The sequence below is a fragment of the Entelurus aequoreus genome, linkage group LG01, assembly GCF_033978785.1.
Source record: "Entelurus aequoreus isolate RoL-2023_Sb linkage group LG01, RoL_Eaeq_v1.1, whole genome shotgun sequence".
Lineage (NCBI taxonomy): Eukaryota > Metazoa > Chordata > Actinopteri > Syngnathiformes > Syngnathidae > Entelurus > Entelurus aequoreus.
In genome coordinates this window covers 96026655-96053660 of record NC_084731.1, presented here as the reverse complement: position 1 = coordinate 96053660, position 27006 = coordinate 96026655, and the positions used below count along the sequence as shown (strand labels likewise).

At 39.6% G+C, this 27006-nt stretch overlaps 1 protein-coding gene across 1 annotated transcript in view; it reads right to left on the bottom strand.

Moving 5' to 3' along the window:
- Nucleotides 1–234: 234 nt before the first annotated feature.
- Nucleotides 235–27006, bottom strand: part of LOC133650005 (obscurin-like protein 1) — a 31790-nt gene continuing 5018 nt past the window's right edge. The window contains exons 2-17 of the mRNA XM_062046777.1: nt 24756–24870; nt 24466–24626; nt 24122–24394; nt 23763–24038; nt 23419–23694; nt 22311–22586; nt 21970–22245; nt 20930–21199; nt 20582–20848; nt 20218–20484; nt 20032–20144; nt 19791–19944; nt 13868–14029; nt 11375–11479; nt 2901–3167; nt 235–2829 (exon numbers count right to left, since the gene is read on the bottom strand). Of these exons, the coding sequence (XP_061902761.1) occupies nt 2552–2829; nt 2901–3167; nt 11375–11479; nt 13868–14029; nt 19791–19944; nt 20032–20144; nt 20218–20484; nt 20582–20848; nt 20930–21199; nt 21970–22245; nt 22311–22586; nt 23419–23694; nt 23763–24038; nt 24122–24394; nt 24466–24626; nt 24756–24870 (3536 nt within the window). The 3' untranslated portion in view covers nt 235–2551. The remainder of the gene's footprint in view (nt 2830–2900; nt 3168–11374; nt 11480–13867; nt 14030–19790; nt 19945–20031; nt 20145–20217; nt 20485–20581; nt 20849–20929; nt 21200–21969; nt 22246–22310; nt 22587–23418; nt 23695–23762; nt 24039–24121; nt 24395–24465; nt 24627–24755; nt 24871–27006) is intronic.

Sequence of the window (27006 nt, the reverse complement as noted above, 5' to 3'; positions counted from 1 at the left end):
AAAATATCTCAAAGTAGAATATTTAATGTGAAGTAATTGGAGCCTTGAATAGGTCAATAGTTCATAATGACATTGATTTTGATTCATTATTATTTTTTTAAAGAAAGAAACAGCCTGCATGGCAGCTTTGTGTTATTAGAGTAAATAATGCAACATTTTCTTGTTACATTCCACCTGTTTGCTCTTTTATACCACTTTTTATGTTTTTTTTCATCGTATTTTTAGAATGTGCCGTGGGGCCGTTAAAAAATTACCTGCGGGCCGCAAATGGCCCCCGGGCCGCACTTTGGACACCCCTGCACTAGATGGAGCCTGCGTACCAGTTTGAGAATCGCTGTTCTAATCGATTAATCTGCAGCCCCGTTCAGAAGTATTGCTGGTTGGTACGGACCAAATAGCTAATTAACTCAAATACAAATTATTTTACAACCTTTTTATTCATTTTTCAGAATTTTTTTGTAATATTTTGTGTCAGTTAAACCTTCCGTACAACATGTTCATGTCTTTGTAGGGGAGTGAACTTAGGAAATGAGCAGGAGATAATATCCCCCAGTCTATTTGAAACATCTACACTATATTGCCAGAAGTATTTGGCCACCCATCCAAATGATCAGAACCAAGGAGAACGGTACATTTCGGACTGCATTGTGCAGAGTGTGAAATTTGGTGGAGGAGGAATTATGGTGTGGGGTTGTTTCTCAGGAGTTGGGCTTGGCCCCTTAGTTTGAATGCTCCAGGATACTGTTGGAAGCATAACCATATTTAAGTGTTACTTCTTTCTAAACTCCTATAGTCCTATAAAGAATAGCTAGTATTCTTCCTTCTTTTGAGTCTCATAGTAAGGTGTTGGCCTTCTAGATTGGAATGTGTCAGAGTAGAGATAACTCAGAGTAGTCTAAACAGCAGGTGTGTGGGGGGGGGGGGGCAGGAGAAGGAGGAAGTAGACAGGAGTTCCGGGGTTTTGGTAGACCGATCTGGACCGGGCTAGGAAACGCTTGGGTGCTGGGTTGGTCTCAGGTTTGTCCTCTAAGCTTTGAGAATAAACTACAAAATACCAACTTCTGCCTGGTGATTGCATATAAACAACAGCATATTGCCATAAAAAGAATCTGGGAGAGACTAGCAATTTGAATTCCCCATTGGAGGAATGCTGGTCAACGCAACAATACCAAAACATTTTTGGACAATTCCACGCTCCCAACCTTGTGGGAACATCCTCTTCCAACATGACTGTGCACAAAGCAAGGTCCATAAAGACATGGATGACAGAGTCTGGTGTGGATGAACTTGACTGGCCTGCACAGAGTCCTGACCGGAACCCGATAGAACAGTGGCCCCCAACCTTTTTGTAGCTGCGGACGCTTGAAAAAATTTTTTTTTAATTTTTTTTCCATAAAGAAATACAATCATGTGTGCTTACGGACTGTATCCCTGCAGAGTGTATTGATCCATATTTATATACAATGTATATATTGTGTTTTTTATGTTGATTTAATAATTTGTTTTATTTTATTTTATTTTTTTGTGCGGCCCCGGTGGTTGGGGACCACTGCGACAAAACACCCTTTGGGATGAATTAGAACAGAGACTGAGAGCCAGGCCTTCTCGACCAAACATCCAATGCACTTTGGGAAGAATGGTGGAAAATTCCTATAAACACACTCCGCAGCCTTGTGGACAGCCTTCCCAGAAGAGTTGGAAGCCGTAATAGCTGCGAATGGTGCACCGACGTCATATTGAACCCTATGGGTTAGGAATGGAATGGCACTTCAAGTTCATATGTGGGTCCAGGCAGGTGGCCGAATACTTTTTGGCAATATATTGTATGTTATTGTACTCACGATTCATGTCATTTCAAGTTAAACATGAACTGTAACACCGTACACGCTAAATAAAACCAATGTTGTATGCAATGTTGATTCTAAATAAGATGACAGGAAATAAACATATTAGCATTTTGGAGTTTGTTTTATTAGGGACCGAGTCCCTTTGGGACAGATGACTATTGTATTTCTAGCGTTTTATTATTATACCGCCGCCTCTTTGAGCTGTAATTTGACCCCCTTAACATGCTTGAAAATTGTGATTTAATCAAAAAACCAAACTCCAAATTGCGCTCTAGCGCCCCCTAGGAAGAAAACACAGACAAAACTGCCTCTAACTCCCAGTAGGAATGTCGTAGAGACATGAAACAAAAACCTCTATGTAGGTTTCACTTATACCTATATTTAATTCACTGACAACCCCCAGCAAAAATCTACAGGAAGTTTGCAATTCCCCCTTCAAAACAAATGAGTAAAAACAGTCACCTTTTTTCAAACATTATCTCCTCTGAGCGCGTTTGTCGTGTCGGCTTCAAATCAGCACAGGAGAGAGATTGAACCCTTCTGATTAAAAGTTGATGAAAGAGTTTTAATTACTGCTACGGTTTGGATTTTATGAGCCCTCAAAAGTCGGTCCCGTCCATCGCTGCTTGCAGCTTTAATTTAGATTGTAATAGTCAATTTGTTTAGGGAAATAAATATTACTGTAAAAAAAAAAATAGGAGCATTTAAGCTTCCGTCACGCTGAGCACTGCGCTGCTCCTTGCCTTGCCAACATTGAACTTAACAACGCCACTCATGTCCGGACTGGTGGTGTTCAGGGTCAGCTGGTGGACAGTGCCCTGGCTCTCCAGGCGGACTGAGGGCCCAGGCTGAAGGCCCTCGCCGTTCAGCGTCCAAAACGGGGGTTTGCTTACAGCCACAGAAACCTCACACTGGAAAGATGCCGGTTGGCCTCGCGTTACGTCTACGTCCTCCAGCTCTCGCACCATCACCAGCTCCTGAGCTGCAGAGTAAGACACGTTCTAGCCAGTTACGGGCACTCGAAAGACTGGAACTCATCTGTACCGGTCTTACCTTCCACCAAGAGTTTGGCTCTAGATGTGTGCTCGCCAACTTCAATGCTATATGTGCCCTCGTCCTTTAGCACCACCTGCTGGATGACCAATTTATGGCAGCAACCGTCTGCCAGGATTTCTACCCGATCTGAGGGCTCGAGCCTTTCCTTGCCCCGGTACCAAGTGGCGCTATATCGAGGGGAAGAAACGGTGCATTCCAGGATGACTCGGTGGTTCTCCAAGGCGGTTCTGTCCCGTAATGGTTTGACGATGGACACCGGAAGTTCTAAAGGGAGAGAGGACATTTTGAAGATGTTGACCGTGTCACTACCCGATTGGCACTCATTAGAGTAATCAAGTAAATTATGCACAGATGAGATCAATATCAAAATATGACTTTGAATCACTTTTTGGCAACCACTAAATGGTCGTTTGGGGCAGATTTCAGCTTTTTAAAGGATACTAAAACAGGTAAAACAGTAAATACTTTTTTTGGATAAATGTAATACTGGTATTCCTAGTAAATTATGCACAAATGAGATGTGTCAATATCTAAATATTACTTTGAATTACTTTTTGGCAACCAGTAAGTGGTCGTTTGGGGTAGATTTCAGTTTTTTAAAGGGTAAGTTCAACAAGTTAGCAGTACATTCGGTACTTGATGTTGAAATGTAACACTCCTTAGGGTAATCAAGCAAATTATGCACGGATGAGATCAATATCAAAATATGACTTTGAATCACTTTTTGGCAACCACTAAATGGTCGTTTGGGGCGGTATCCAGCTTTTTAGAGGATACTTAAACAGTAGATTAAATACTTTATTTTAAAATATATGTAATACTGGTAGTCCTAGTAAATTATGCACAAATGAGATGTGTCTATCAAAATATCATTTTGAATTACTTTTTGGCAACCAGTGCTCATGATCTTCAGGTGGTCCTGGATGAATTCCTCCAGTTTAGAGAGTTGTTTGGGGTAGATTTCAGTTTTTTAAAGGGTAACTTCAACAAGTTAACAGTACATTTTGTTATTTATTTTTATATGTAATACATATTAGGGCATTCTAGTAAATTATGCACAGATGAGATGTGTCAATATCAAAATATTACTTTGAATCACTTTTTGGCAACCGCTTGGGGCAAATTTCAGCTCTTTAAAGGATACTTAAACAGTAGAGTAAATACTTTATTTTAAAATATATGTAATACTGGTAGTCCTAGTAAATTATGCACCAATGAGATGTGTCAATATCAAAATATTACTTTTTGGCAACCAGTGCTCATGATCTTCAGGTGGTCCTGGATGAATTCCTCCAATTTATAGAGTTGTTTGTGGTAGAGTTCAGTTTTTTAAAGGGTAACTTCAACAAGTTAACAGTACATTTGGTACTTTATGTTGAAATGTAACACTCCTTAGGGTAATCTAGTAAAGTATGCACAGATCAGATGTGTCAATATCAAAATATTACTTTGAATCACTTTTTGGCAACCACTAAACGGTCGTTTGGGGCAGATTTCAGCTTTTAATGGATACTTAAACAGGTAAACAGTATGGTAAATACTTTATTTTGATATAAGTAATACTGGTAGTCCTGGTAAATTATGCACAAATCAGATGTGTCAATATCAAACTATTACTTTGAATTACTTTTTGGCAACCAGTAAGTGGTCGTTAGGGGTAGATTTCAGTTTTCTAAGGGGTAACTTCAACAAGTTAACAGTTTATTCGGTACTTTATGTTGAAATGTAACACTCCTTAGGGCAGGGGTCACCAACCTTTTTGAAACCAAGAGCTACTTCTTGGGTACTGATTAATGCGAAGGGCTACCAGTTTGATACACACTTACATAAATTGCCAGAAATAGCCAATTTGCTCAATTTACCTTTAACTCTGTTATTATTAATAATTAATGATATTTACTCTAAATTGAACGGTTTAAAAGAGGAGAAAACACAAAAAAAATGACAATTAAATTTTGAAACATAGTTTATCTTCAATTTCGACTCTTTAAAATTCAAAATTCAACCGAAAAAAAGAAGAGAAAAACTAGCTAATTCGAATCTTTTTGAAAAAATACAAAAAATAATTTATGGAACATCATTAGTCATTTTTCCTGATTAAGATTAATTTTAGAATTTTGATGACATGTTTTAAATAGGTTAAAATCCAATCTGCACTTTGTTAGAATATATAACAAATTGGACCAAGCTATATTTCTAACAAAGACAAATCATTATTTCTTCTAGATTTTCCAGAACAAAAATTTTAAAAGACATTCAAAAGACTTTGAAATAAGATTTAAATTTGATACTACAGATTTTCTAGATTTGCCAGAATAATTTTTTTGAATTTTAATCATAATAACTTTGAAGAAATATTTCACAAATCTTCTTCGTCGAAAAAACAGAAGCTAAAATGAAGAATTAAATTAAAATGTGTTTATTATTCTTTACAATAAAAAAAATAAATTTACTTGAACGTTGATTTAAATTGTCAGGAAAGAAGAGGAAGGAATTTAAAAGGTAAAAAGGTATATGTGTTTAAAAATCCTAAAATCCTTTTTAGGGTTGTATTTTTTCTCTAAAATTGTCTTTCTGAAAGTTATAAGAAGCAAAGTAAAAAAATTAAAGAATTTATTTAAACAAGTGAAGACCAAGTCTTTAAAATATTTTCTTGGATATTCAAATTCTATTTGAGTTTTGTCTCTCTTAGAATTAAAAATGTCAGGCAAAGCGAGACCAGCTTGCTAGTAAATAAATACAATTTAAAAAATAGAGGCAGCTCACTGGTAAGTGCTGCTATTTGAGCTATTTTCAGAACAGGCCAGTGGGCTACTCATCTGGTCCTTACGGGCTACCTGGTGCCCGCGGGCACCGCCTTGGTGACCCCTGCTATATAGTATATACCGCATGTTATTTTTGTACAACAACAACTTCAGCTGTCGAACGTTATAAGGTACAAATTCAACAAGTACAACATTAGCACGGACGGTATAGCCAAGTTGTGGTTAAGAAGGTGGATTTTTGTTCCTTATATTTACCAGAAACGAAGTGATCCGAACACACGACCCGGGCCTTTGGGGGACTCCAGTGAGAACCGTCCTCGTTTTCCCGGTGTAAAGCTGCGAGCCATTTGTCTCGTTTTTGTGGGCTTTTATAGCGCTTTGGCAGAACAAAATACAACATTTGTTTTCCCTGTTTCCAGTTGTGGTTAGCACAACCAAAAACAACACAGTTTGTCGGCATTTTGGAGGCAGAATGACGGGTTTAACCAGCGTAGGTCGACAGGTTAAAGAGTAATGGCAACGGTTTGTTTTCAACGCCAGTCTCGTTGCTATGGCTCGAAGAACCCGTATGTAGCTCAGTTGCCCGGATGTCGGCCCTCATCCATAAGACAAGAAAACAAAAGCAAATACAGATAGAGTATTCAATATTAATAATACTATTTTTTTTAAGACAAAAGGGGCTACCTAAATCACTAAATGTTTTTTAACAAAGATATCGATTTATTAGTAATGATTTGGTGTTCCGTTTTGTTTTCTTCCGGTATCGTCGTCGCATTCGCCAGTGCCTCAACCAATGAGATGAGCCGAATTCTGTGACGTAATGGTCACGTGTGAGGGTGCCGTCACTTCTTTGGAGCAGGTAAAGGCTGCCACTTTTACCGTGAAATGCAATATTAAAGCGACCTTTCATGCAATAACTCCATTGGCACGTTTTGATTTAAACGGTCGAACGGTACAAACTTCGTCCATTTTACAGATCGATAACGGACGCGTACTTTTGTTACTAAAACTAAACACGGGGCGATTCCGTTATTCGAGGCAACGTTTGGCAACCCTACCTGTAACTTTCCTGGCCCGATACGGGTCCACGCTTCTAAGTGCCGCTGTCCCACGAAGCCTTTATTGCGCTTGCTTTGTCTTTGCGTCACATACACAACGTGACGTGGAATATCGTGAGCGACCCTAACCGCCACAAAACGCCGTGACACAGAGATGTGGCTTTCGCGAACGATTGGGGTCTTTTGAACGGCTCTTTCAAAGTGAAGGATGAGAGCCGACTGGCAACCGGACTAGAAAATGAGCCAGAGTAAAAGGAAAATATATTTATTTTTAATTGTTTTTATTTTTAATGTGGATTATTTTTATTTGGTTTCACTTTTCTGGTTCATTGTTCTGAAGTAGTTTGGGTATTTTTTATTCGTATTTATTATTTATGTATTTTTCCCGCATTGTTAAAATGCTCCAATGCTGCAAAGTAGTTTTTTCGGTGAGTGACGTCTCTGTCGAAGCATGGGGGTATGGCACCATCTTATGGAATGTTTACAATTAAAAACACAACAAAAATGAATGTATATTTAATATTAAGATTTAAAGCATGGGGGTATGGCACCATCTTATGGAATGTTTACAATTAAAAACACAACAAAAATTAATGTGTATTTAATATTAAGATTTAAGTTATTCGGATCAACATATTCACCATAACTCGGTGGTTCTCAAACTTGTTTCATGTAGTACCACCTCAGAAAACACTTGGCTCTCCAAGTACCACCATAATGACCGACATTAGAGAAGTGACACAGTCACAATATATGTCACCTTGAAGCCTCCAGCCGGTTTTGTAAATTACATGTCAACCCAACCAGGATTCTAACCCAGCACCCTTCAACCTGAGTCAACAGTCTCACCACTGGGCTATCCTGGGTCTTGTGGAGAGTATATATATTTTCATACACAAATATAATCGAGGACTCCTGGCTCAGTAAAGTATGATGAGGTTTTTGATTGATTGATTGATTGAAACTTTTATTAGTAGATTGCACAGTTCAGTACATATTCCGTACAATTGACCACTAAATGGTAACACCCAAATAAGTTTTTCAATTTGTTTAAGTCGGGGTCCACGTAATCAATTCATGGTAGAACAAAATACCATCAACCAGAGTGGGGTTTGAACCCAGTACCTTTCATTCCAAGTCAGCAGTCTTAACCCCTGGTCTATCCTGGGTCTTGTGAAGAAAAGATTGTGTTCCATACACAAATTTAATTGAGGACTCCTGGTTCAGTAAAGTATGATGAGGTGGAACAAAATGCTGTCAACTAGAGTGGGGTTCAAACCCAGTACCTCTCATTCCAAGTCAGCAGTCTTAACCACTGAGCTATCCTTGGTCTTGTGGAGAGTAGATTTATTTCCATACACAAATGTTATCTACGACCCCTGGCTCACTAAAGTATGATGAGGTGGAACAAAATACTGCCAACCGGAGTGGGGTTCGAACCCAGTACCTTTCGTTTTAATTCAACAGTCTTAACCACTGGGCTGTCGTCAGTCTTGTGTAGATAAGATTTTGGTCCATACACAAATGTAATAGAGGACTCCTGGCTCAGTAAAATATGATGAGGTGGAACGAAATACTGTCAAATACAGTAGCGTAGTAGGCCTTAATATTTATTAAACCTGAGTCAACAGTCTTAACCACTGGGCTATCCTGGGTTTTGTGGAGAGTATATATTTTTTCATACACAAATATAATCGAGGACTCCTGGCTCAGTAAAGTATGATGAGGTTTTTGATTGATTGATTGAAACTTTTATTAGTAGATTGCACAGCTCAGTACATATTCCGTACAATTGACCACTAAATGGTAACACCCGAATAAGTTTTTCAACTTGTTTAAGTTGGGGTCCACGTAATCAATTCATGGTAGAACAAAATACCATCAACCAGAGTAGGGTTTGAACCCAGTACCTTTCATTCCGAGTCAACAGTCTTAACCCCTGGTCTATCCTGGGTCTTGTGAAACAAAGATTGTGTTCCATACACAAATGTAATCGAGGACTCCTGGTTCAGTAAAGTATGATGAGGTGGAACAAAATGCTGTCAACTAGAGTGGGGTTCGAACCCAGTTCCTCTCATTCCAAGTCAGCAGTCTTAACCACTGAGCTATCCTTGGTCTTGTGAAGAGTAGATTTATTTCCATACACAAATGTTATCTACGACCCCTGGCTCACTAAAGTATGATGAGGTGGAACAAAATACTGCCAACCGGAGTGGGGTTCGAACCCAGTACCTTTCGTTCTAATTCAACAGTCTTAACCACTGAGCTGTCGTCAGTCTTGTGTAGATAAGATTTTGGTCCGTACACAAATGTAATAGAGGATGATGAGGTGGAACTAAATACTGTCGAATACAGTAGCGTAGTAGGCCTTAATATTTATTGAAAATAGGCAGAGGTTTTATTTAACAAATACACTTATTATTTGTGGCCCCTGTGACAATGCACACAGTTTGAACAGTAACACTGTGTTTGAATATTCAAGTGATTCTTTGGCATACCGCTAGGTTCAGCAACCCGCGTTGTTTTGCTATGGTTTCTGTCGGAGGACAAACATGACACAAACCTTCCTAATTGTTAGAAATCCCACTGTTTATATTATGCATGCTTCACTGATGAGAGTATTTGGCAAACACCGTTTTTGTCCTACTAATTTCAGCGATCCTCGAACTCCCCGTAGTTTGCTTAACATGTGCAACTTTCTCCGACGCTGCCACTGAAAGACGTGTTTTATGCCACTCCTTCTTTGTCTCGTTTTTTGTCCACCAAACGTTTTATACTGTGCGTGAATGCACAGGCATATATCAGGCATATTTGGTCAATGTGTGACTGCAAGCTAATCCATGCTAACATGCTATTTAAGGTAGCTGTATGTACATATTGCATCATTTTGCCTTGTTTGTAGGTATATTTGAGCTCATTTAATTTTCTTTAATAATGTCCTCTATTTAATTTATATTTCCATGTCTCATGACACATTATCTGTATGTAATATTGGCTGCATTTCTGATAGTTGTTTGTGTGCCATGTTGTTCCAGACCCCAGCAAACGTAACCCACCTTGCATAGATTGTTATAAATCCATTCGAAGAAGACATTTCCTTCAACTTGGACACACACATCTATACCTTTTGGCCATTCTAAAACAGTCATTTCCAGGAGTTATCTCATCCCCTGAGAAGGCTCCGTTTTACTAATGTTTTCCAACGTTGTAAAAATGTGTACAATAAATATTACATTTCAACATTTTTGTCAACGAAGATTTGTGTCAGCCTGCGACACATAGTCATTTTGATAGTAGGCTAATATAGACACTTATATCACGTGTTGACTTCATTATATCACTTATAGAAGGCTTTTAATTTTTTGCGGTTCCAGACTGATTATTATTTGTATTTTTGGTCCAATATGGCTCTTACAACATTTTGGGTTGCCGACCCCTGCTCTAGATGAAGCCTGCTTACCACAATTGGAGAATCACTGGCAAAATGATGGTTTCTTTGATAAATAATTTAAAAAAAAATATATATATATATATACAGTGTTTCCCATAAACTGCCAAGATACCTGTGGCCGTGGGGGCGTGGTTATGGGAGTGGCTATGGGCGTGGTCACCATGGCATCATCGAGTAATTTGCATAAATTACTACAATGATATGATTTTCTCTAAAAAGGCTAAAAAAATGTATACTTACTAATTAATAATAACAGTTTTGTTTTAAACGTCCATCCATCCATCCATTTTACAATATAATTACAACACTTTATGTACATATTTATATACAGATTTCAATAAGTTATTCACTGAAATATATTTATTAATTGTGGTTCTTACAAAAAATATATCTTATGAAATATAAAAGCTAAAATGTCTCATAAAGCTCTGCCCCTTTAATTAGTGCATACTAAATCATTTAACTTTAGCCTACTACTACAACCATATTATTTACCAGCAACATAAAGTGAAACAGAGGCAGAGGTGTCCTGCCACAGTCAGTAACAAATAAACAGAAAACAGTAGTGGTGGTAGATAGACACAGAGCTTCATCAAACATCTGATCCACTGAACAAAGAGCTCCAAAAATCTTGAACTTTAGACCGCCATCAGTTTTACTCCCTACACTGAACCATGTGTTTCCTACTGCCTGCAGACTTTGCACCCTTTGTTATATACACATGTTGTGTTTCTAATATAAATACATTTAATAAAGTCAAATACAAATAAGGCAACAAGAGAAGTATCCTACACTTCTCTTTTCTAAAGTAAATCTGAACAGCCGATATGGGCATCTACATCAACTATATGATTTGCCTGAGAAGCTGGAGAGGACAACAAAAAAACATTAAAAAAAATTAAAAACATTTTTTTTAATTAAAAAAAAAAAAAAAAAAATTTATTTATTTTATTTTTTTTATTTTCTATTTGTGGCGGACGTAATTCTTTTGTGGCGGGCCGCCACAAATAAATGAATGTGTGGGAAACACTGATATATAATAATGAACATGCAATTTGAACGGCTCTTTGAAAGGAATGGCTACACAAAATCCGGCTCCCTTCAAAGAGCCATAAATTCCATCTCTGGAACGGAAACTGTCAACACTTGCATATAAACACTTGACGGATAATACACTGGCTGTCCGAGCGACTGTACCTTCTACTTCCAGGTAAGCTGTAGATTCAACAGCTCTGCTCACAAAGCGTATTTCTCCAGCATCTTCAGCTTTTACGCTGCACATCAGCAGGAAGTGTTTGGTGCCTAAAAGACAAAAACAGTTGGCTTTTGCAAAAGGAATGTAGGACTTTTAATTCTAACTGCATCTTGGTCAACACCAGAGGGTGCACTGCAAAAACTGAAATCTAAGTAAGATGAAATATCTCAAATAAGGGGGATATTTGCTTATTTTATGTCTGATAAGATAATTCTTCTCACTAAGCAGATTTTATGTTAGTCTTTTACTTGTTTTAAGGGTTTTGGTCCTAAATGATCTCAGTAAGATATTACAGCTTGTTGCTGAGATTTGATGAGCTATATTGAGTAAAACATGCTTGAAACTAGAATATCAACTGTTGCAAAGCTGTGTCATCAACACTCACAAGTATAACACTACTTTTTTAAAGTAATCATTTCTTATTTCAAGCTTGAAAAAAAAAATCATGATTTCGACACAATTGTCTCATAATTAAAACAGATGACAGCCAAATGGACTTTGCTGTTTTATTTTCAATGAAACAATATAAAATACGTACTCATATAGTAGTACAGTTGGCACAGTACAGTAAACTGACAGTTAATATTTAAACATTTAACATTTCAAAACAATTTTGAATAGAAATAGTTCATGCACATTCAGATAAATTCCTCAAAATTACAATTACATTTTTTTTGTCCGGGCTGTATATATGCGCACTAATTGACTGAAAGAGCACGCACTTGGCGCGATGATGTCATGTTATCCATGGAAAAATGCATTTTTAGACAATATGATTTGCCTGAGCGGCTAGGAGACCCCGAGAGTAACAAGCGCTTGCCTTGTTGCCTTTCCATTAAGAACAATAAATTAGTTTTTAGTATAAGTTTGCTGGTTTCAAGAAATGTAAAAAAAAATAAATAAAAAAAAATGTAATGCCGAGCGCATATCATTATGTCAAGATAATGGCACTAGCATTTACTTCATTTAAGAATATTTTTCAACATATTGAGCAAAAAGGTCTCTTTTTTTTCTACCAAGAAAGTGCACTTGTTATTAGTGAGAATATACTTATTTTAAGGTATTTTGGGGTTCATTGAGGTTAGCTAATTTTACTTGTTTTGGAAAGTCTTGACAAGCCAAATTTTCTTGTTCTATTGGCAGATAATTTTGCTTAGTTCAAATAAAATACCCCTAATTTTTGTATTATTTTTTCTTGCTTTTGAACACTGACTTTTTGCAGTGTGGCATTATAAATACTGTTGAAAATAGGTCAAATCTACACTATATTGCAGCCTCCTGCAATAACGATCAGTGACATAGGATTTGGTGAGTAAATGATAACACAACCATTTTATAACGGGTTAAAAGTACATGGTCACATTGCATCATTTCCGTTTATATTTTTTTCTTAACACTATTACTAATCTACTTGCTAATTTACTGTTAATAGCTGGTTACTTTCTATTCAATGTACATTTCTGTTCAAATAAACTAAGCCAGGCGTGTCAAACGCACGGTCCGAGGGCCGGATCAGGCCCGCGGACAGGTTCTATTCAGCCCGCGGGATGAGTTTGCTAAGTATAAAAATTAACCTGAAATGTTTGAATGAAAGCTAGCACCAGTGGTAAAAAAAGACTGAGAAAGATGAGGAATGCTCATCAAACACTTATTTGGAACATCCCACAGGTGAACAGGCAAATTGGGAACAGGTGGGTGCCATGATTGGGTATAAAAGCAGCTTCCATGAAATGCTCAGTCATTCACAAACAAGGACGGGGCGAGGGTCACCACTTTGTCAACAAATGCGTGAGGAAATTGTCGAACAGTTTAAAGAACAACATTTCTCAACCAGCTATTGCGAGGAATTTCGGGATTTCACCATCTACGGTCCGTAATATCATCAAATGGTTCAAAACATTGGCTTAACGGCGACATTCTGCACTCGGCCATTGACTAATTGACTGAAATTGACTAGTAATCTCTCCCGTATCTCTCTCTGAACCATCTTGAATACGTTGGACAGGACGAACCGTAGCCACAAAAGGAACGATCTCTGCGTGATGCTGCTATTTTAATAGAAATCTGAGCAGGGCCGGCCCGTGGCATAGGCCGTATAGGCAAATGCTAAGGGCGCCGTCCATCAGGGGGCGCCACGCCAGTGGCACAAATGTTGGAGGAAAAAAAAAAAAAAAAAGTTGGTAATATTATTTCTAAATACATAAAATAATCCCACGTTAATTAAAATGCAAAGTAAAGCCTATTTAATAGAAATATTATTTGTTACAACATTACGCCCCCCCTCCCCCGGCACGGTGCTTCCCCCTCCCTTCCCGTATCATGACTCTTTTTGGACGTCACCACATAAAAAAATCAACACCTAAAATCTTGCCTAGGGCGCCAGATTGGTTAGGGCCGGGCCTGAATCTGAGAAATATGTGATGGTGCAAAGTGACCTTCTGTGCGGGTCTTGATGGTGCAGGTGGGCCGAATCTTGTGGCCGTCCTTATACCACTCTCCGCTCACATCCTCTCGGGAAACCTCACACATAAAGACTGCGTTCTGGTCCTCCTGAATGTAAAGATCCTCCAGATCCCGCACAATGGTCAGCTCATGCTCTGCGAGTGAAATAAAGCAGTTCAATTTGCACGGAACGATCAGAATGTATAGTACGCTGCTACGTACATTCAGGGACATACTGTATTTATCTGATCCTCTGATATTTTTTTTTATCATCTACCTGCTTCCAAAGACATGAACAGTCATACGGTGACTTTTACCTTAACACACAGAGAATATCACCACAAAACCCAGATAAGAACATTAAGGAAAAGTTATGATACATGTATTTGTATTTGATTACCGTATTTTTCGGACTATAAAGCGGACTTAAAATCCTTTCATTGGTGCGCCTAATATACGGAATAATTGCGGTTGTGCTGACCGACCTCAAAGCTATTTTATTTGGTACATGGTGAAATGATAAGTGTGACCAGTAGATGGCAGTCACACATAAGAGATACGGGTAGACTGCAATATGACTCAAGTAAACAACACCAACATTGTGTATGTTCTGTTGAAAATACAGAACATGTACACACGTCGCTCAAAAATCTATCAAAATGTTTCAGTACGACTTTGGTAAGTTTTGAAGCCACACCGCTTGATGGATTGTACGGTGCTTCATCATACGAATATTATTATGGTGTGTGTATAATGTAAGACATATTATCTGCCGTTTTGTTTGGCAATATTATGCAAAAGCAACTTTTCTTACCTTCTGGTACCTGCTGATCTGCATTTGGGATCTGCATGAGTCCTAAAAATGTTTGCGCGTCCGCCTTTGTAGTCCGTGCTGAAACCTTAGTCCAGGGGTGGGCAATTAATTTTTACCGGGGGCCGCATGAGCAACCCGAGCACTGCTGGAGGGCCACATCGACAATATTCCAATTAAATTTTGCTCAATATTATTTTTTATATATACCGTAAGATTAATAATAATAATAATAATAATAATAATACTTTCATTTAACCTAACTTAACTTTATACCAAAAGCACTGCTTTGGAAATCATGTGTAGCCCTTTCAGAGATCACATTTAGTTCCCCTTAAACATCCTCACGTTGCACAATGAAATGTAAGCATAGGATGAAGTGTGCATTCCTGTAACTTTCTCTAGTAACAGCATTCCATGATTAATATAAATAAATAAAAATTAATAATAAATTACAGTAGAATAAGCACACGTATGACTGAGGAGTCATAGTGTGTGGTGTTTGAGTTGTCCGACTTTTTGTGTGGCCATAAACGCACCAGTGGCTTAGTGCTATGCGTTTGGTGACAGATGACAAGTTGGTTTTGGCCTGGTTTGTACGGCAGAAAATGACTAGTTTTTCGAGATAGAAGTTTTTTACTCGTGTTTTGGTGTGGTTATGTCCGAATATAAACAGTTTTGCTCAATAAAGTGATCGATATAATTCCTGGCCTCGAAGCATCTCGATAGACGTTACAATAATTGAACGGTGTTCAATTGAACGGTGTTGATGAACACCGTTAGGGCCACTTGTTGTCACTGTCACTCAGAGTTGCATTGTAAAATTACACAGAATTAATGTGTTTATTTTGTTTAGAATTCAGATGGGTTTGATTTGGTGCGCGGCATATATTTGCTGTGCGCAGAGGACGCTTGAGCAGTGCGCAATTGCGTAGGGGCGCACCTTAGAGGGAACGTTGCTTGGCAGTCCATGTCTTGTTGAAAACACGCCATTCGTCATCAACTTTTCTCTTTTTAGTGTCTCAGGTGTAAACCGTGCATCACTTGACGCTGTGCACCTTCACTCACAGGTTACACACGGACATACGCCCATAAATAACACTTTTCAAAATAAAAGCAGCACAGTTGTATTGCGTGCACGACATAGATGTTTTTTCAACTTTATTTTGTAATTTGTGATTGCAGCTGTTCACATTCACTCACAATCGCGCATACGTCCACATGGAAGTAATACAAATAACGCTTTTCAAAACAAAAGCAGCACCGTTGTATTGCACACTCGACATAGATACTTTTTAAAATGTATTTTGTAATTTATGATTGGCCTCACGCGGGCCGAACAGGGACGCACAAAGGGCCGAATGTGGCCCGCGGGCCGCAGAATGCCCAGGTCTGCCTTAGTCGATAAGCTTCTTCTTTTTCTCTATCTTCTTGTTATGGGACATTCATCCTCCGCTGTTGCCATTTCTAATATAAAGTAGTGTTAAGTTCTTACTTATATCTGTCAGTAAACTCGCCATGAAAGCGCTAAAACATACCGGTGTAGTGACTTTACATTATTCACCCAAGGAACTTTAGTTTAATTAGAGAGTTCTGGTCGGGCGGTTTTTCACGGGACACATTTGAGCCACGGATGAGGAGATGCTGCTCCGTTATTGATTGAAGTAAAGTCTGAATGTCATTAAAACAGTTAGCGCCATCTTTTGACACTTCTTCCACTCCCGTCCTTGCACGCTACACCGCTACAACAAAGATGACGGAGAAAAGACGCTGCCGAAGGTGAGCCACGTAAATAAGACCGCCCACAAAACGGCGTATCCTGAAGCGACTGTCAGAAAGCGGCTTGAAGATGATCTGTAAAATATAATCTATGCAACGTTTTGACCAAAGAACTACCATTACATGTTATGTAGACCACAAGGAAGTGTTTTCCATTTAGAAAAAAAAAAAAAGACCCCTTTAATGCGCCCTATAATCCGGTGCACCTTTTGTATGAAAATACATCTGACTAGACCCGCTCATCGGCAGTGCGCCTTATAATCTGGTGCGCCCTATGGTCCGGAAAATATGATAAGTAAAATGTCAATTCCCCAAAAATTGTGCCTCACTGCTTAGTGGAACAGAGAGGTCAAAAGTTTCCTGTAGTTGGGTTGCTAACTTCTCATGGAGGATTTTGGTCAACTCATATTTACAGGTTCTGGCCAAGTCCTGCAATTTTTGAGGCTGTCACTAGAAAACTGGAAGTTTGAAGTTTCAGATCCCTCCACAGATTTAAAGGGATAAAGGTCAAGAGACTGGCTAAGCCACTCCTTTGTTGCCTGGGGTCACTGTCATGTTGGAAGACCCATTCATGAACCATCTTAGCATTATGACTCGTGCCAGAAGGTTCTTGTCGAAGATTCTATGGCAGTGGTTCTTAACCTTGTTGGAGGTACTGAACCCCACCAATTTCATATGCACATTCACCGAACCCGAACCGTAATCATAAAATGATATTATATTAAAGAAATACTAATAAAGATATATTTTACAAACGGAAAGTTACAGGAATGTACACATGATCCCATGTTTACATCTCATTGTGCAACATGTGAATGTTTTAGTGGGAACTAAATGCGATATCTGAAAGGGGTACACATTATTTCGAAAGTAGGACCCCCCACCCAGACATATAATACTAGTACACAGCTCATGAAAAACAATATGTTATAGTCATTGTAAGTGGGCCAAAACACTTATATTAGAAAATAATTTCATGGAAATGACTGCTGTCATTTGATTCCAATAATAAAACATTGAACTTGTTATTTAGTCAGGTGTGACCACAGTGCATGTGCACGTTTGACGTCGCTCACATGTGCTCCACATGAATGCTCAAGGAGTTTTTGCGTTTGTACACATATGGAGAATTAGAGGGAACATTGTTTGGGGGTATCCATAATACGCCGACAGGGAGAAGTTTTTATTTACACGATGAGTCGGGCGTGTCTTGACCTCTGCGGCGGAGGCTCTGCCGAACCCCTGAGGCAGACTCACCGAACCCCTAGGGTTTGATCGAACCCAGGTTAAGAACCACTGGTCTATGGTATATTACCCTGTTCAAACTCGCAGCAGAGAAACAGACCCTAAGCGGCATGTTTCTATCCTGCCGTTTGAAATTAATATGTTTGGGGTAATCAACATTTGTCTGCCTTTTAAACACAGCGACTCAAGTTGATGCCAAACAGCTTACATTTTCACAGTTTGAATTTACCGTAAATTCCGTACTGCAAGCCGCTACCTTTTTCTGCACTTTGTACCCTGCAGCTTATAAAACAGTGCAGCTAATTTTTGGATTTTTCTTAAAATAATTAAAAATTCCATCTTTTAAGCACTTTTGTACTTTCAACCAGGAGTCCGTCTTGTAGTCATCCATAGCATTTCTACTCGTATGTAATCTTCATCAGTCACTCCAAACAACCTATGTACGTTTTACAATACAACTAAAACTATTTATACTCACTAAAACATCCTATGTGTGATGTTTGTAGGAGTGTTATTATTGTAATGAAGCTAGGGTCCTTAACATTAACTAATATGCTAACATGTTTACAAGTGTCTGTGTTAGTATTATTTACTTACAATGGCATTCTTTTTGTATTGTTTCAGTTCCACAAATTTCCCAGTAAAGTCACCAACACATCACTGTGGAATTATTGAGTATGTCTAGCTGATCGGAGAGCTAGCTTTCACAGCTGTAGGGTCCATGACAATGACTATTTGAAGAGCTGTTTTACTGTTTGGAAACAATTACGGTATGTAAGTAAACATTTACAATATCTTTCTATGTAAATAACTGATTTCACAACATATACATCTGCGGCTTATAGTCCGGTGCGGCTGATATATGGGGGAAAAAATAAAACATTTTGTGCGTGAGGGTAGTATATGCATATATATATATGTATTTTGTCAACAACTGTATGTGTGTAACGTATTTCTTGTGCTGAGCAATCATAAAACGGCTGCGAAGACGCACTGGCTGAGGCTCGCAGTAATCCCGCCTCCTGGTGGATAATGCACCCCCGCCGTAGAATGCACCGCCTGACGGGAGTGTTGTATCAACTAAAGCCCACACTTAAAGTTTCCACGTGCAAGATTGAATCTATTTAAAAAAGTTATTTAATAAGAAGCCAAAAAGTGCAAAAACAATAATGTTCGTGTTGAAAGAGTTGTGAATGACTGAAATATGAAGTCCGTGCTGCAGTCTGCAGGTGTACCTAATGTTGTGGCCCAGCAGCGGCGCATGGACTTCATTTATATGTAATGGTTAGACCATAATAACATTTTTTTAATTAAATGTGCTTTTTTGTGTGCTATAGTTTGTATGTGTAAAGTGAAAGTTAAGTTAAAGTACCAATGATTGTCACACACACACTAGGTGTAATGAAATTTGTCCTCTGCATTTAACCCATCCCTTTGCTCACCCCCTGGGAGGTGAGGGGAGCAGTGGGCAGCAGCAGCGCCACGCCCGGGAATAATTTTTGGTGATTTAACCCCCAATTCCAACCCTTGATGCTGAGTGCCAAGCAGGGAAGAATGCTGGTATGAGCTTTTAAACATAACCCGTTAACTGCTGCCAATCAAATGGTGAATAAGATACTCTTTAGGGTTCATATGTTTGTAAATCTGACTGTGATGAAGTCAGTGCCTCACCAGCCATGAACCTCATCGCACGTCACTGCGGTGCGCGGTAGAGTTCGGAAAAGTATGTATGCAGGGGTTCAGTGGCAAACTTCCAGATGTGCCTTTACGTGGACTGATCGAAAACCTGATTCTTACACCATCAGGTGGGATCTTGCATCAACCTCGAGAGTAAGTATGTTCAGGGTCAGGATTCTTGGTGGTTGGTACCAAGAATTAAAATACAAATTAATATACAACCCTTATTTAATTACATGTTTTTTTCAGCATTTTTGTTGGTTATAGTGCTCTTACAAAATAAACGTACAATGAAAACATTATGGACTGTTCATGTCTATGTAAGTGGTTAAACTGCAGGGGATCAATCAAATTATCCCCCCACTCTGTATTTCAGTGTGCAGGCAGAATGTTATCAGACTCACCATAAACCTCCACAGAACAGATAGTATTGATTTCCCCTGCATCACATGTGTAGACACCAGCATCCGCCACAGAGCACTGTAGAATATGACAGAACTTCTTCCTCCCCATGGAGTAGATCCGGCAGTTCGTACCTGGCTTTAGTTCGGTCCCACTCTTGATTTTACGTCGAAGATAGACAAAGTTATTTATGTTTTTGACGAATACAACGATTCTGTGTTGTAAATGATCTACTGGTTTTACCTTGAACCATCTGACGTCAATATTATGTCGAGAGAATTCACATTCCAGAAGGGCAGGACATTCTTCCTCGACACGGACATCAATCAGAGCTCTCAAAATGGTCACTGGAGTCTCTGTTAATTGAATTAACAGGTAATTTATATTGGAAATAGTTGTCAATAGTACTACAGAAAGCCCTTTCGTTACCTTTGACTGTTAGCCTGGCAGTCGTCCGCACCCCTTCGGCAGAGAAGACAATGGTACCAGTGTCCTCCAGAGTGAGGTTAGAAAGGGTGAGGCTATGAACTTGCCCATTGGAGCTCACTCTTAACTGGTTGTTTGATTTCACTCTAATACCACCCTTTTGCCATATGCCCTCAACGTCACTGTGGGACAACTCCACCTCGAAAGACGCTGTCTCGTGTTCAAAGGTTTCCTGATCAGTCAGGCCTTTACGGGTGGAGATTTTGCGGGCTGCATTAAACGAGAAAGGGTACGGTTAGAAACTTTGAAAATAAAGTATTCCCGTTCATCTGAACGCAAACAACATATCTTAATTTTCACCACTTACGCTCTACATTTAGCTTGACCAGGGTCCTGTCGTGCAGAGTCTCGCAGCGGTAGGTTCCGCGGTCCGACAGATTTAAATTGTGAATGGTCAGACTACGTTTACAGCCATCCTGGGTGAGTGTATAACGGGGCCCAGGCTGGATGACCACCCCTTGCCTCATCCATTGCACCTCACCTATCTCAAGACTGATCACTGTCTCCAGGGTGGCATCATCAAACTCTTCTGCCATGACAGCGTCCATTTTCTTTGTAAACATAACCTGAGCCTCTAAACATGAAGGAGATTAGGTATATCAAGGTCATGGTGTATAGATGTACAATAAGTAATACTGTTGTTGATTAGTTTTACCTTGGACTCTGAGGTTTGCTTGGCTTGTTGTTCCTTCAGCTTCAGCTGTGATTTTAGAACAGTCCAGCATCCGGCACATCCTGATCAGTAAGGTGTGGCACAAACCATTTTTTGTCACCTGAAAACGGTCACCGTGGCTGATCACCTCGTTATCCATGAACCAGACCAGCTGTACATCCTCAGGCGAAACCACACACTTGAAGGTAGCATCTTCTCCTTCAAGAACAGTTGTGTTGTGGAGCTCAGTAAGGAACTCCACCACTCGGGGCACTGATGTGACAAAATGACGTGAATTAATATTATACTAAATGTAAGATATACCTGAAAAAAATTATTCTTGCTTACTGTGTACTGCAAGCATCGCTGCCGTTCTGTCATCTCTGGACTCGCAGGCGTATTCCCCAGAATCTTCTCTTGTCAAACGATGGATGGTCAAACTTCGCTCAACTCCATCTGCTCGAATGGAGAACCTTCGATTCGGAACAACCTCAACACCATTCTTCAACCACTGCACATCCGCTTTTGGCTTGCACACTTCACAGCGAAAGGTCACCATTCCGTCGGCGTGAGCTACGGTGTCTTCAATGGGCCTTAAAAATTTGATTCTCATTTCTGCAAAGCATAGATTAAAAACAAGTGTTTGCATGCTTCTATAATATGAAATCATGTCTGATGTCAAAAAAGAGTCATACCTTTTACCAGTAGGCTGAAATGAATTTGGTCAGTGCTGACATCACAGGTGTACTCTCCAGCATCCGAGCGCCTCAAAGGTGCAATGGTGAGGGTACGCTTATGTCCTTCAGTGAGTACCTGGAAACGCTCACCTTCAACTGGTGTCCAGTCTTTGAGCCAGCGTACCAGTGCATGCTCCTTGGACACGCAGCTCGCCAAGGTCACACTTTCTGCCTCATAACTAGTCACAACAATGTCATCTTCCTTATTTATGAACCTCACCGGAGGTTCTTTGAGAACATCAGAAAAATAAGTTAGATTCACTCATTGTCCGACATTGGTCAAAGTACTTGGAAAGATGGTTTTACCTTGAATCCTTACAATACTGATCATCTTATCATCCACGGCATCACAGAGGTACTTTCCAGAATCCGAAGATTGAACGTTAGAGATGATGATTTTCCTTAAAGTACCATTGCATTCGATATAGGTACGAGAGTCATTGACCAGCAGTCTGTCATTGCAGTACCACTGAACACAAGCATTTGCACGGGACACCTCACAAGCCAGGATCAAGTCATCACCTGCTGTCATTTCCTGGTAGTCTGCATCTTTTGAGCTGCCCAAAATGGCTACTGGAGGTTCTGAGAAATAGAGCAGTTTCGAAGAGTTATTTTTTCAATTTTGTCAGTCAGTCCATTAAATATACCTTGCACTGTAACCAGAAAGCTAATGTTGTCATCTCCAGCATCCATAAAGTATTCTCCTGAGTCTCCAAGCTCAGCATTGAGGATGACGAGTGAGCGGAAAGCGCCTTCCTCTTCCTCACAGAATCTTCCATCACCCTCAATACGACTGCCATCCTTGTACCATTTGGTTTTGGCATCGGTACTGGAGAGCTCACATTCTAACACGATGTCATCAGAACTCAGTACTTTGAGGTTTGTGTCGATGTCAGATTTCCTTAAAATTTTCACTGGGGGCTCTGAAGTTGTAGAAAACAATACATTAATTGCAGAAATCTTAACCCTTGTGTGGTGTTCGGGTCTGTGGGACCCGTTTTCCTTTTTTTATTAAAAGAAAAATGATACAATTAATTAATTTTTCAAACTGAGACTCACTGACTTTGGTTCAGTTTCTGTGAAGAACATATATCAGAATACATATTTAATGACCACACACCATACACCCCCCCACACATTTCTATTACATATAAGATGTCCGGGTCCACTGGACCCGGGGCTAATGGAAGTGTGGAAATGTATGTTCTGTGTACCACACACACACACACACACACACACACACACACACACACACACACACACACACACACACACACACACACACACACACACACACACACACACACACACACACACACACACACACACACACACACACACACACACACACACACACACACACACACAAACAGCAGGCCTAGACAGGAGGAGGACAGAGTGTAGGTACACAGAACATCAGAGGGTCAAATGTGCGAGAAAATGAGAGCAGACAGTGTTGACAAACAATGTTGCAACCTTGTGTGGGAACCGCAGGTACAGAAACTGGACCCGGGGATTCTATTAGCCCCGGGTCCAGTGGACCCGGACATCTTATATGTAATAGAAATGTGTAGGGGGGTGTATGGTGTGTGGTCATTAAATATGTATTCTGATATATGTTCTTCACAGAAAATGAGCCAAAGTCAGTGAGTCTCAGTTTGAAAAATTAATTAATTGTATCATTTTTGTTTTACGAACACCACACAAGGGTTAAACAACTTTTACACTTACATGTGGCTTGTTTGGTGGCCTTACCTGAAATTTGGACCTGAAAGTCAAGTCTGTCGTTTACAGCATCACAGCTGTATGTGCCAGAATCCTCCACAGAAGGAGAGTGGATTGTTAAACGACGGATTAAACCATCCTCTGTCATGGTTGCAGAGCTGCTCTCTTTTATTGTTTGCCCATTTAGGAGCCACTTCACACCTGCATTTGGGCGTGACACCTGGACCTCCAACACGATTGGCTTCCCTGCAAAACTCTCCAGTTCCTTAAGTGTGTTTTCAAGACATGAAAGTGCCACTGGTTGCTCTAAATAAACAGAGAATTGCTGTTATTTATTGGGCGTCTTTGTGGGAAACATCTCTCCTGGTTCTGACCTTTAATAGTCACCATGAAGGTAACGGAGTCATCTTCAGTGTCACACAAATACTCTCCTGCGTCCTTTACAGAGGCCAAAGGGATAACCAGCTGACGTTTTGCACCATCTACCTCTAGAATGAGGTTTTGACCCTCCTCTACTTCCAGGCCATCTTTGTACCATGTGACATGAGCTTCTGGACTTGAGATCTCACATCTGAGCTGTAGCTTTGTGGAAGCCGATTGAGTAAGTTCAAGCACCGACTCAGTGGGGGAAATGATCTGTACAGGGGGTTCTGGCACATAAGGAATACATATTCACATGCGGCCTGCTGGTTACAGATTTGTGAGTATTGGGAAATCGAATTTCTGTTTTCACCTGTGACAGTTAGTTGGAAAAATACCGAGTCCCCATTTGTCTCGCAGATGTACTCCCCCCCATCCTCCACTGTGCTGTTGAGAATGGTCAACATCCTATAGGGACCTTCTTTTAACAAATGGATATTACTGCCCTCCTCCACCTCCTCGCCATTTTTGAACCACTGCACCTTTCCGCCAGAACGAGACAACTCGCACTGCAGTTCAATGTCCTCAGAAATGTAACGCTCCATCACGACATCGTCTTTAGGATTTACGATCATCACTGGGGGCTCTGCAAAGGAAATACAGAATTGTGTTTTAAACATGAACACTTACTGTTGTTACTTGTCCCCTGCAACCTACCTTTAACATGGACAGTGAAGTCCATGTTGTTCTTTCCTGCTTGGCAGGTGTAGCTGCCTGCATCTGAGGTTTCGGCTGAGCGGATGATCAGCCTCCTCAGTGTTCCCTCTGCCTGCAGAGTGATGTTGTCACTGGCTTCAATTTCACGACCATCCTTAAACCTGGACAAGCCCAATCAAAAAATAGATGTGAAGTATGCAAAAAGCAGCATCTGTCTTGTTTGGGTTGCAACATTGAACACATCGCATGATGGAGTAACTACTCATGCCCCTTCTAATGGGTCTTCTCACCACACAACTTCAGCATCGTCTCTGGAGACGTGGCAGAGGAGCACCACCGGGTCTAGCTCCATACTGCTCTTAAGGAGCTCCTCTTCAGGAGCTTGACTGAACTCCACTGTAGGACCTGGAGAATGAAGAGAAATTAGATGAAAGGGCAGATTTTGTTCCAAGGCAAACGAAGACAAGGCCAACAATAAGACAAGTCTGGCGTATAAAATATGATCATATTATAATTGTATTTAGAGTGCTGTCAAACAATTTATTTTGTAAATCAGATTTATCACACTTTTGAATTTTGATTAATCGTAGGAAATGTAATGTGTCTCCCAATTTAGATTGACTTTTTTATTTTTATTTTTATTTTATTTATTTTTTTTATGTCCTGCCCAGCTTCTCGGGCAAATCATATAGCAGATGTAGATGCCCATATCGGCTGTTCAGATTTACTTTACAAAAGAGAAGTGTAGGATACTTCTCTTGTTGCCTTACTTGTATTTTGACTTTATTAAATGTATTTATATTATCATTTGGTGCAGCCGGGCCGGAGCAGGAGGGGATAGAAAGAGAAAAAAAGGAAGACAGAGGGGGGAATTGTGGGGACAAGAGGGGGATTAGACAGAGAGACAAAAACAACAACAGCAAACACAACAACAACAGCAAACACAACAACAACAACAGAGCAACATCAGCAAATACGACATGTACAAATATGATGGTAAAAGTAATAGCAAATAAGCAGTTAGCGAACATTTAAAAAAAAATACAGAACTGAGCATTATTACACTAAAAATGGAGTAATATGAATACCAATAGAAATAGTGCTATTGATAATAAACAATACCAGTACTTTACCTTTATTATCAACAATACAATTGTTCAAATGCAACAATACATATACGTAATGATAACTTGAGATACGAGAGAATGCAGAAAAATGGAGGGGAAGAAAGAGAAGCAACCTTAACCTTGTAGATTGTTATAGTAACAATAGGTTAAGCTTTGTCAGTGTGCCATGTGTTATACCCAGTTTACCCTAGGGCAACAACGTTAATATATGTTTGATGAAACGTGATTATGTGCATGAGTGTATGTGTGCATATGTACTTGAATATGTACAGTATGTGTATGTGTGCTTGTACAGTGAATGTATATGTACAGTATGTGTATATGTGTGTACAGCGAATGTATATGTACAGTATGTGTATATGTGTGTACAGCGAATGTATATGTACAGTATGTGTATACAGTATGTGTGTTTGAACAGTGAATGTATATGTACAGTATGTGTAAATGTGTGTTTGTACAGTGAATGTATATGTACAGTATATGTATGTGTGTGTTTGTACAGTGAATGTATGTGTAGTATGTGTATGTGTGTGTTTGTACAGTGAGTGTATATGTACTGTATGTGTATATGTATGTTTTTACAGTGAATGTATATGTACAGTATGTGTATACAGTATGTTTGTATAATGAATGTGCGTGTGGATGTACAAACTTTGAGTGTGTAAATATGTACTGTATTTATTTGTATATGTATGTGGGAGCGTAGGTACCTATGTATGTGTGTATGTATGTGTGTGAGTATATGTGAATTTGCATGTACAATACATTTGACTCCCAGTGTGTGCGGGAGCCAGAGTACGGCCCCAGCCTCCCAATTTAGATTGACTTTAAGAAATAATATTTTGACACAAACGCAATAATATTGTCAGAATGTCATATGCAATTGTATTTAAAAAAAATGCCTTACTTGAAAGCTCATAATGTATTTGCTCAAAACTTGGTAACAGTTTTATATTAAAGGCCTACTGAAATGAAATGTTCTTATTTAAACGGGGATAGCAGATCCATTCTATGTGTCATACTTGATCATTTCGCGATATTGCCATATTTTTGCTGAGAGGATTTAGTAGAGAACATCGACAATAAAGTTCGCAACTTTTGGTCGCTGATAAAAAAAAGCCTTGCCTGTACCGGAAGTAGCGTGACGTCGCAGGTTGAAGGGCTCCTCACATTTCCCCATTGTTTACACCAGCAGCGAGAGCGATTCGGACCGAGAAAGCGACGATTACCCCATTAATTTGAGCGAGGATGAAAGATTCGTGGATGAGGAACGTGAGAGTGAAGGATTAGAGTGCAGTGCAGGACGTATCTTTTTTCGCTCTGACCGTAACTTAGGTACAAGCTGGCTCATTGGATTCCACACTTTCTCCTTTTTCTATTGTGGATCACGGATTTGTATTTTAAACCACCTCGG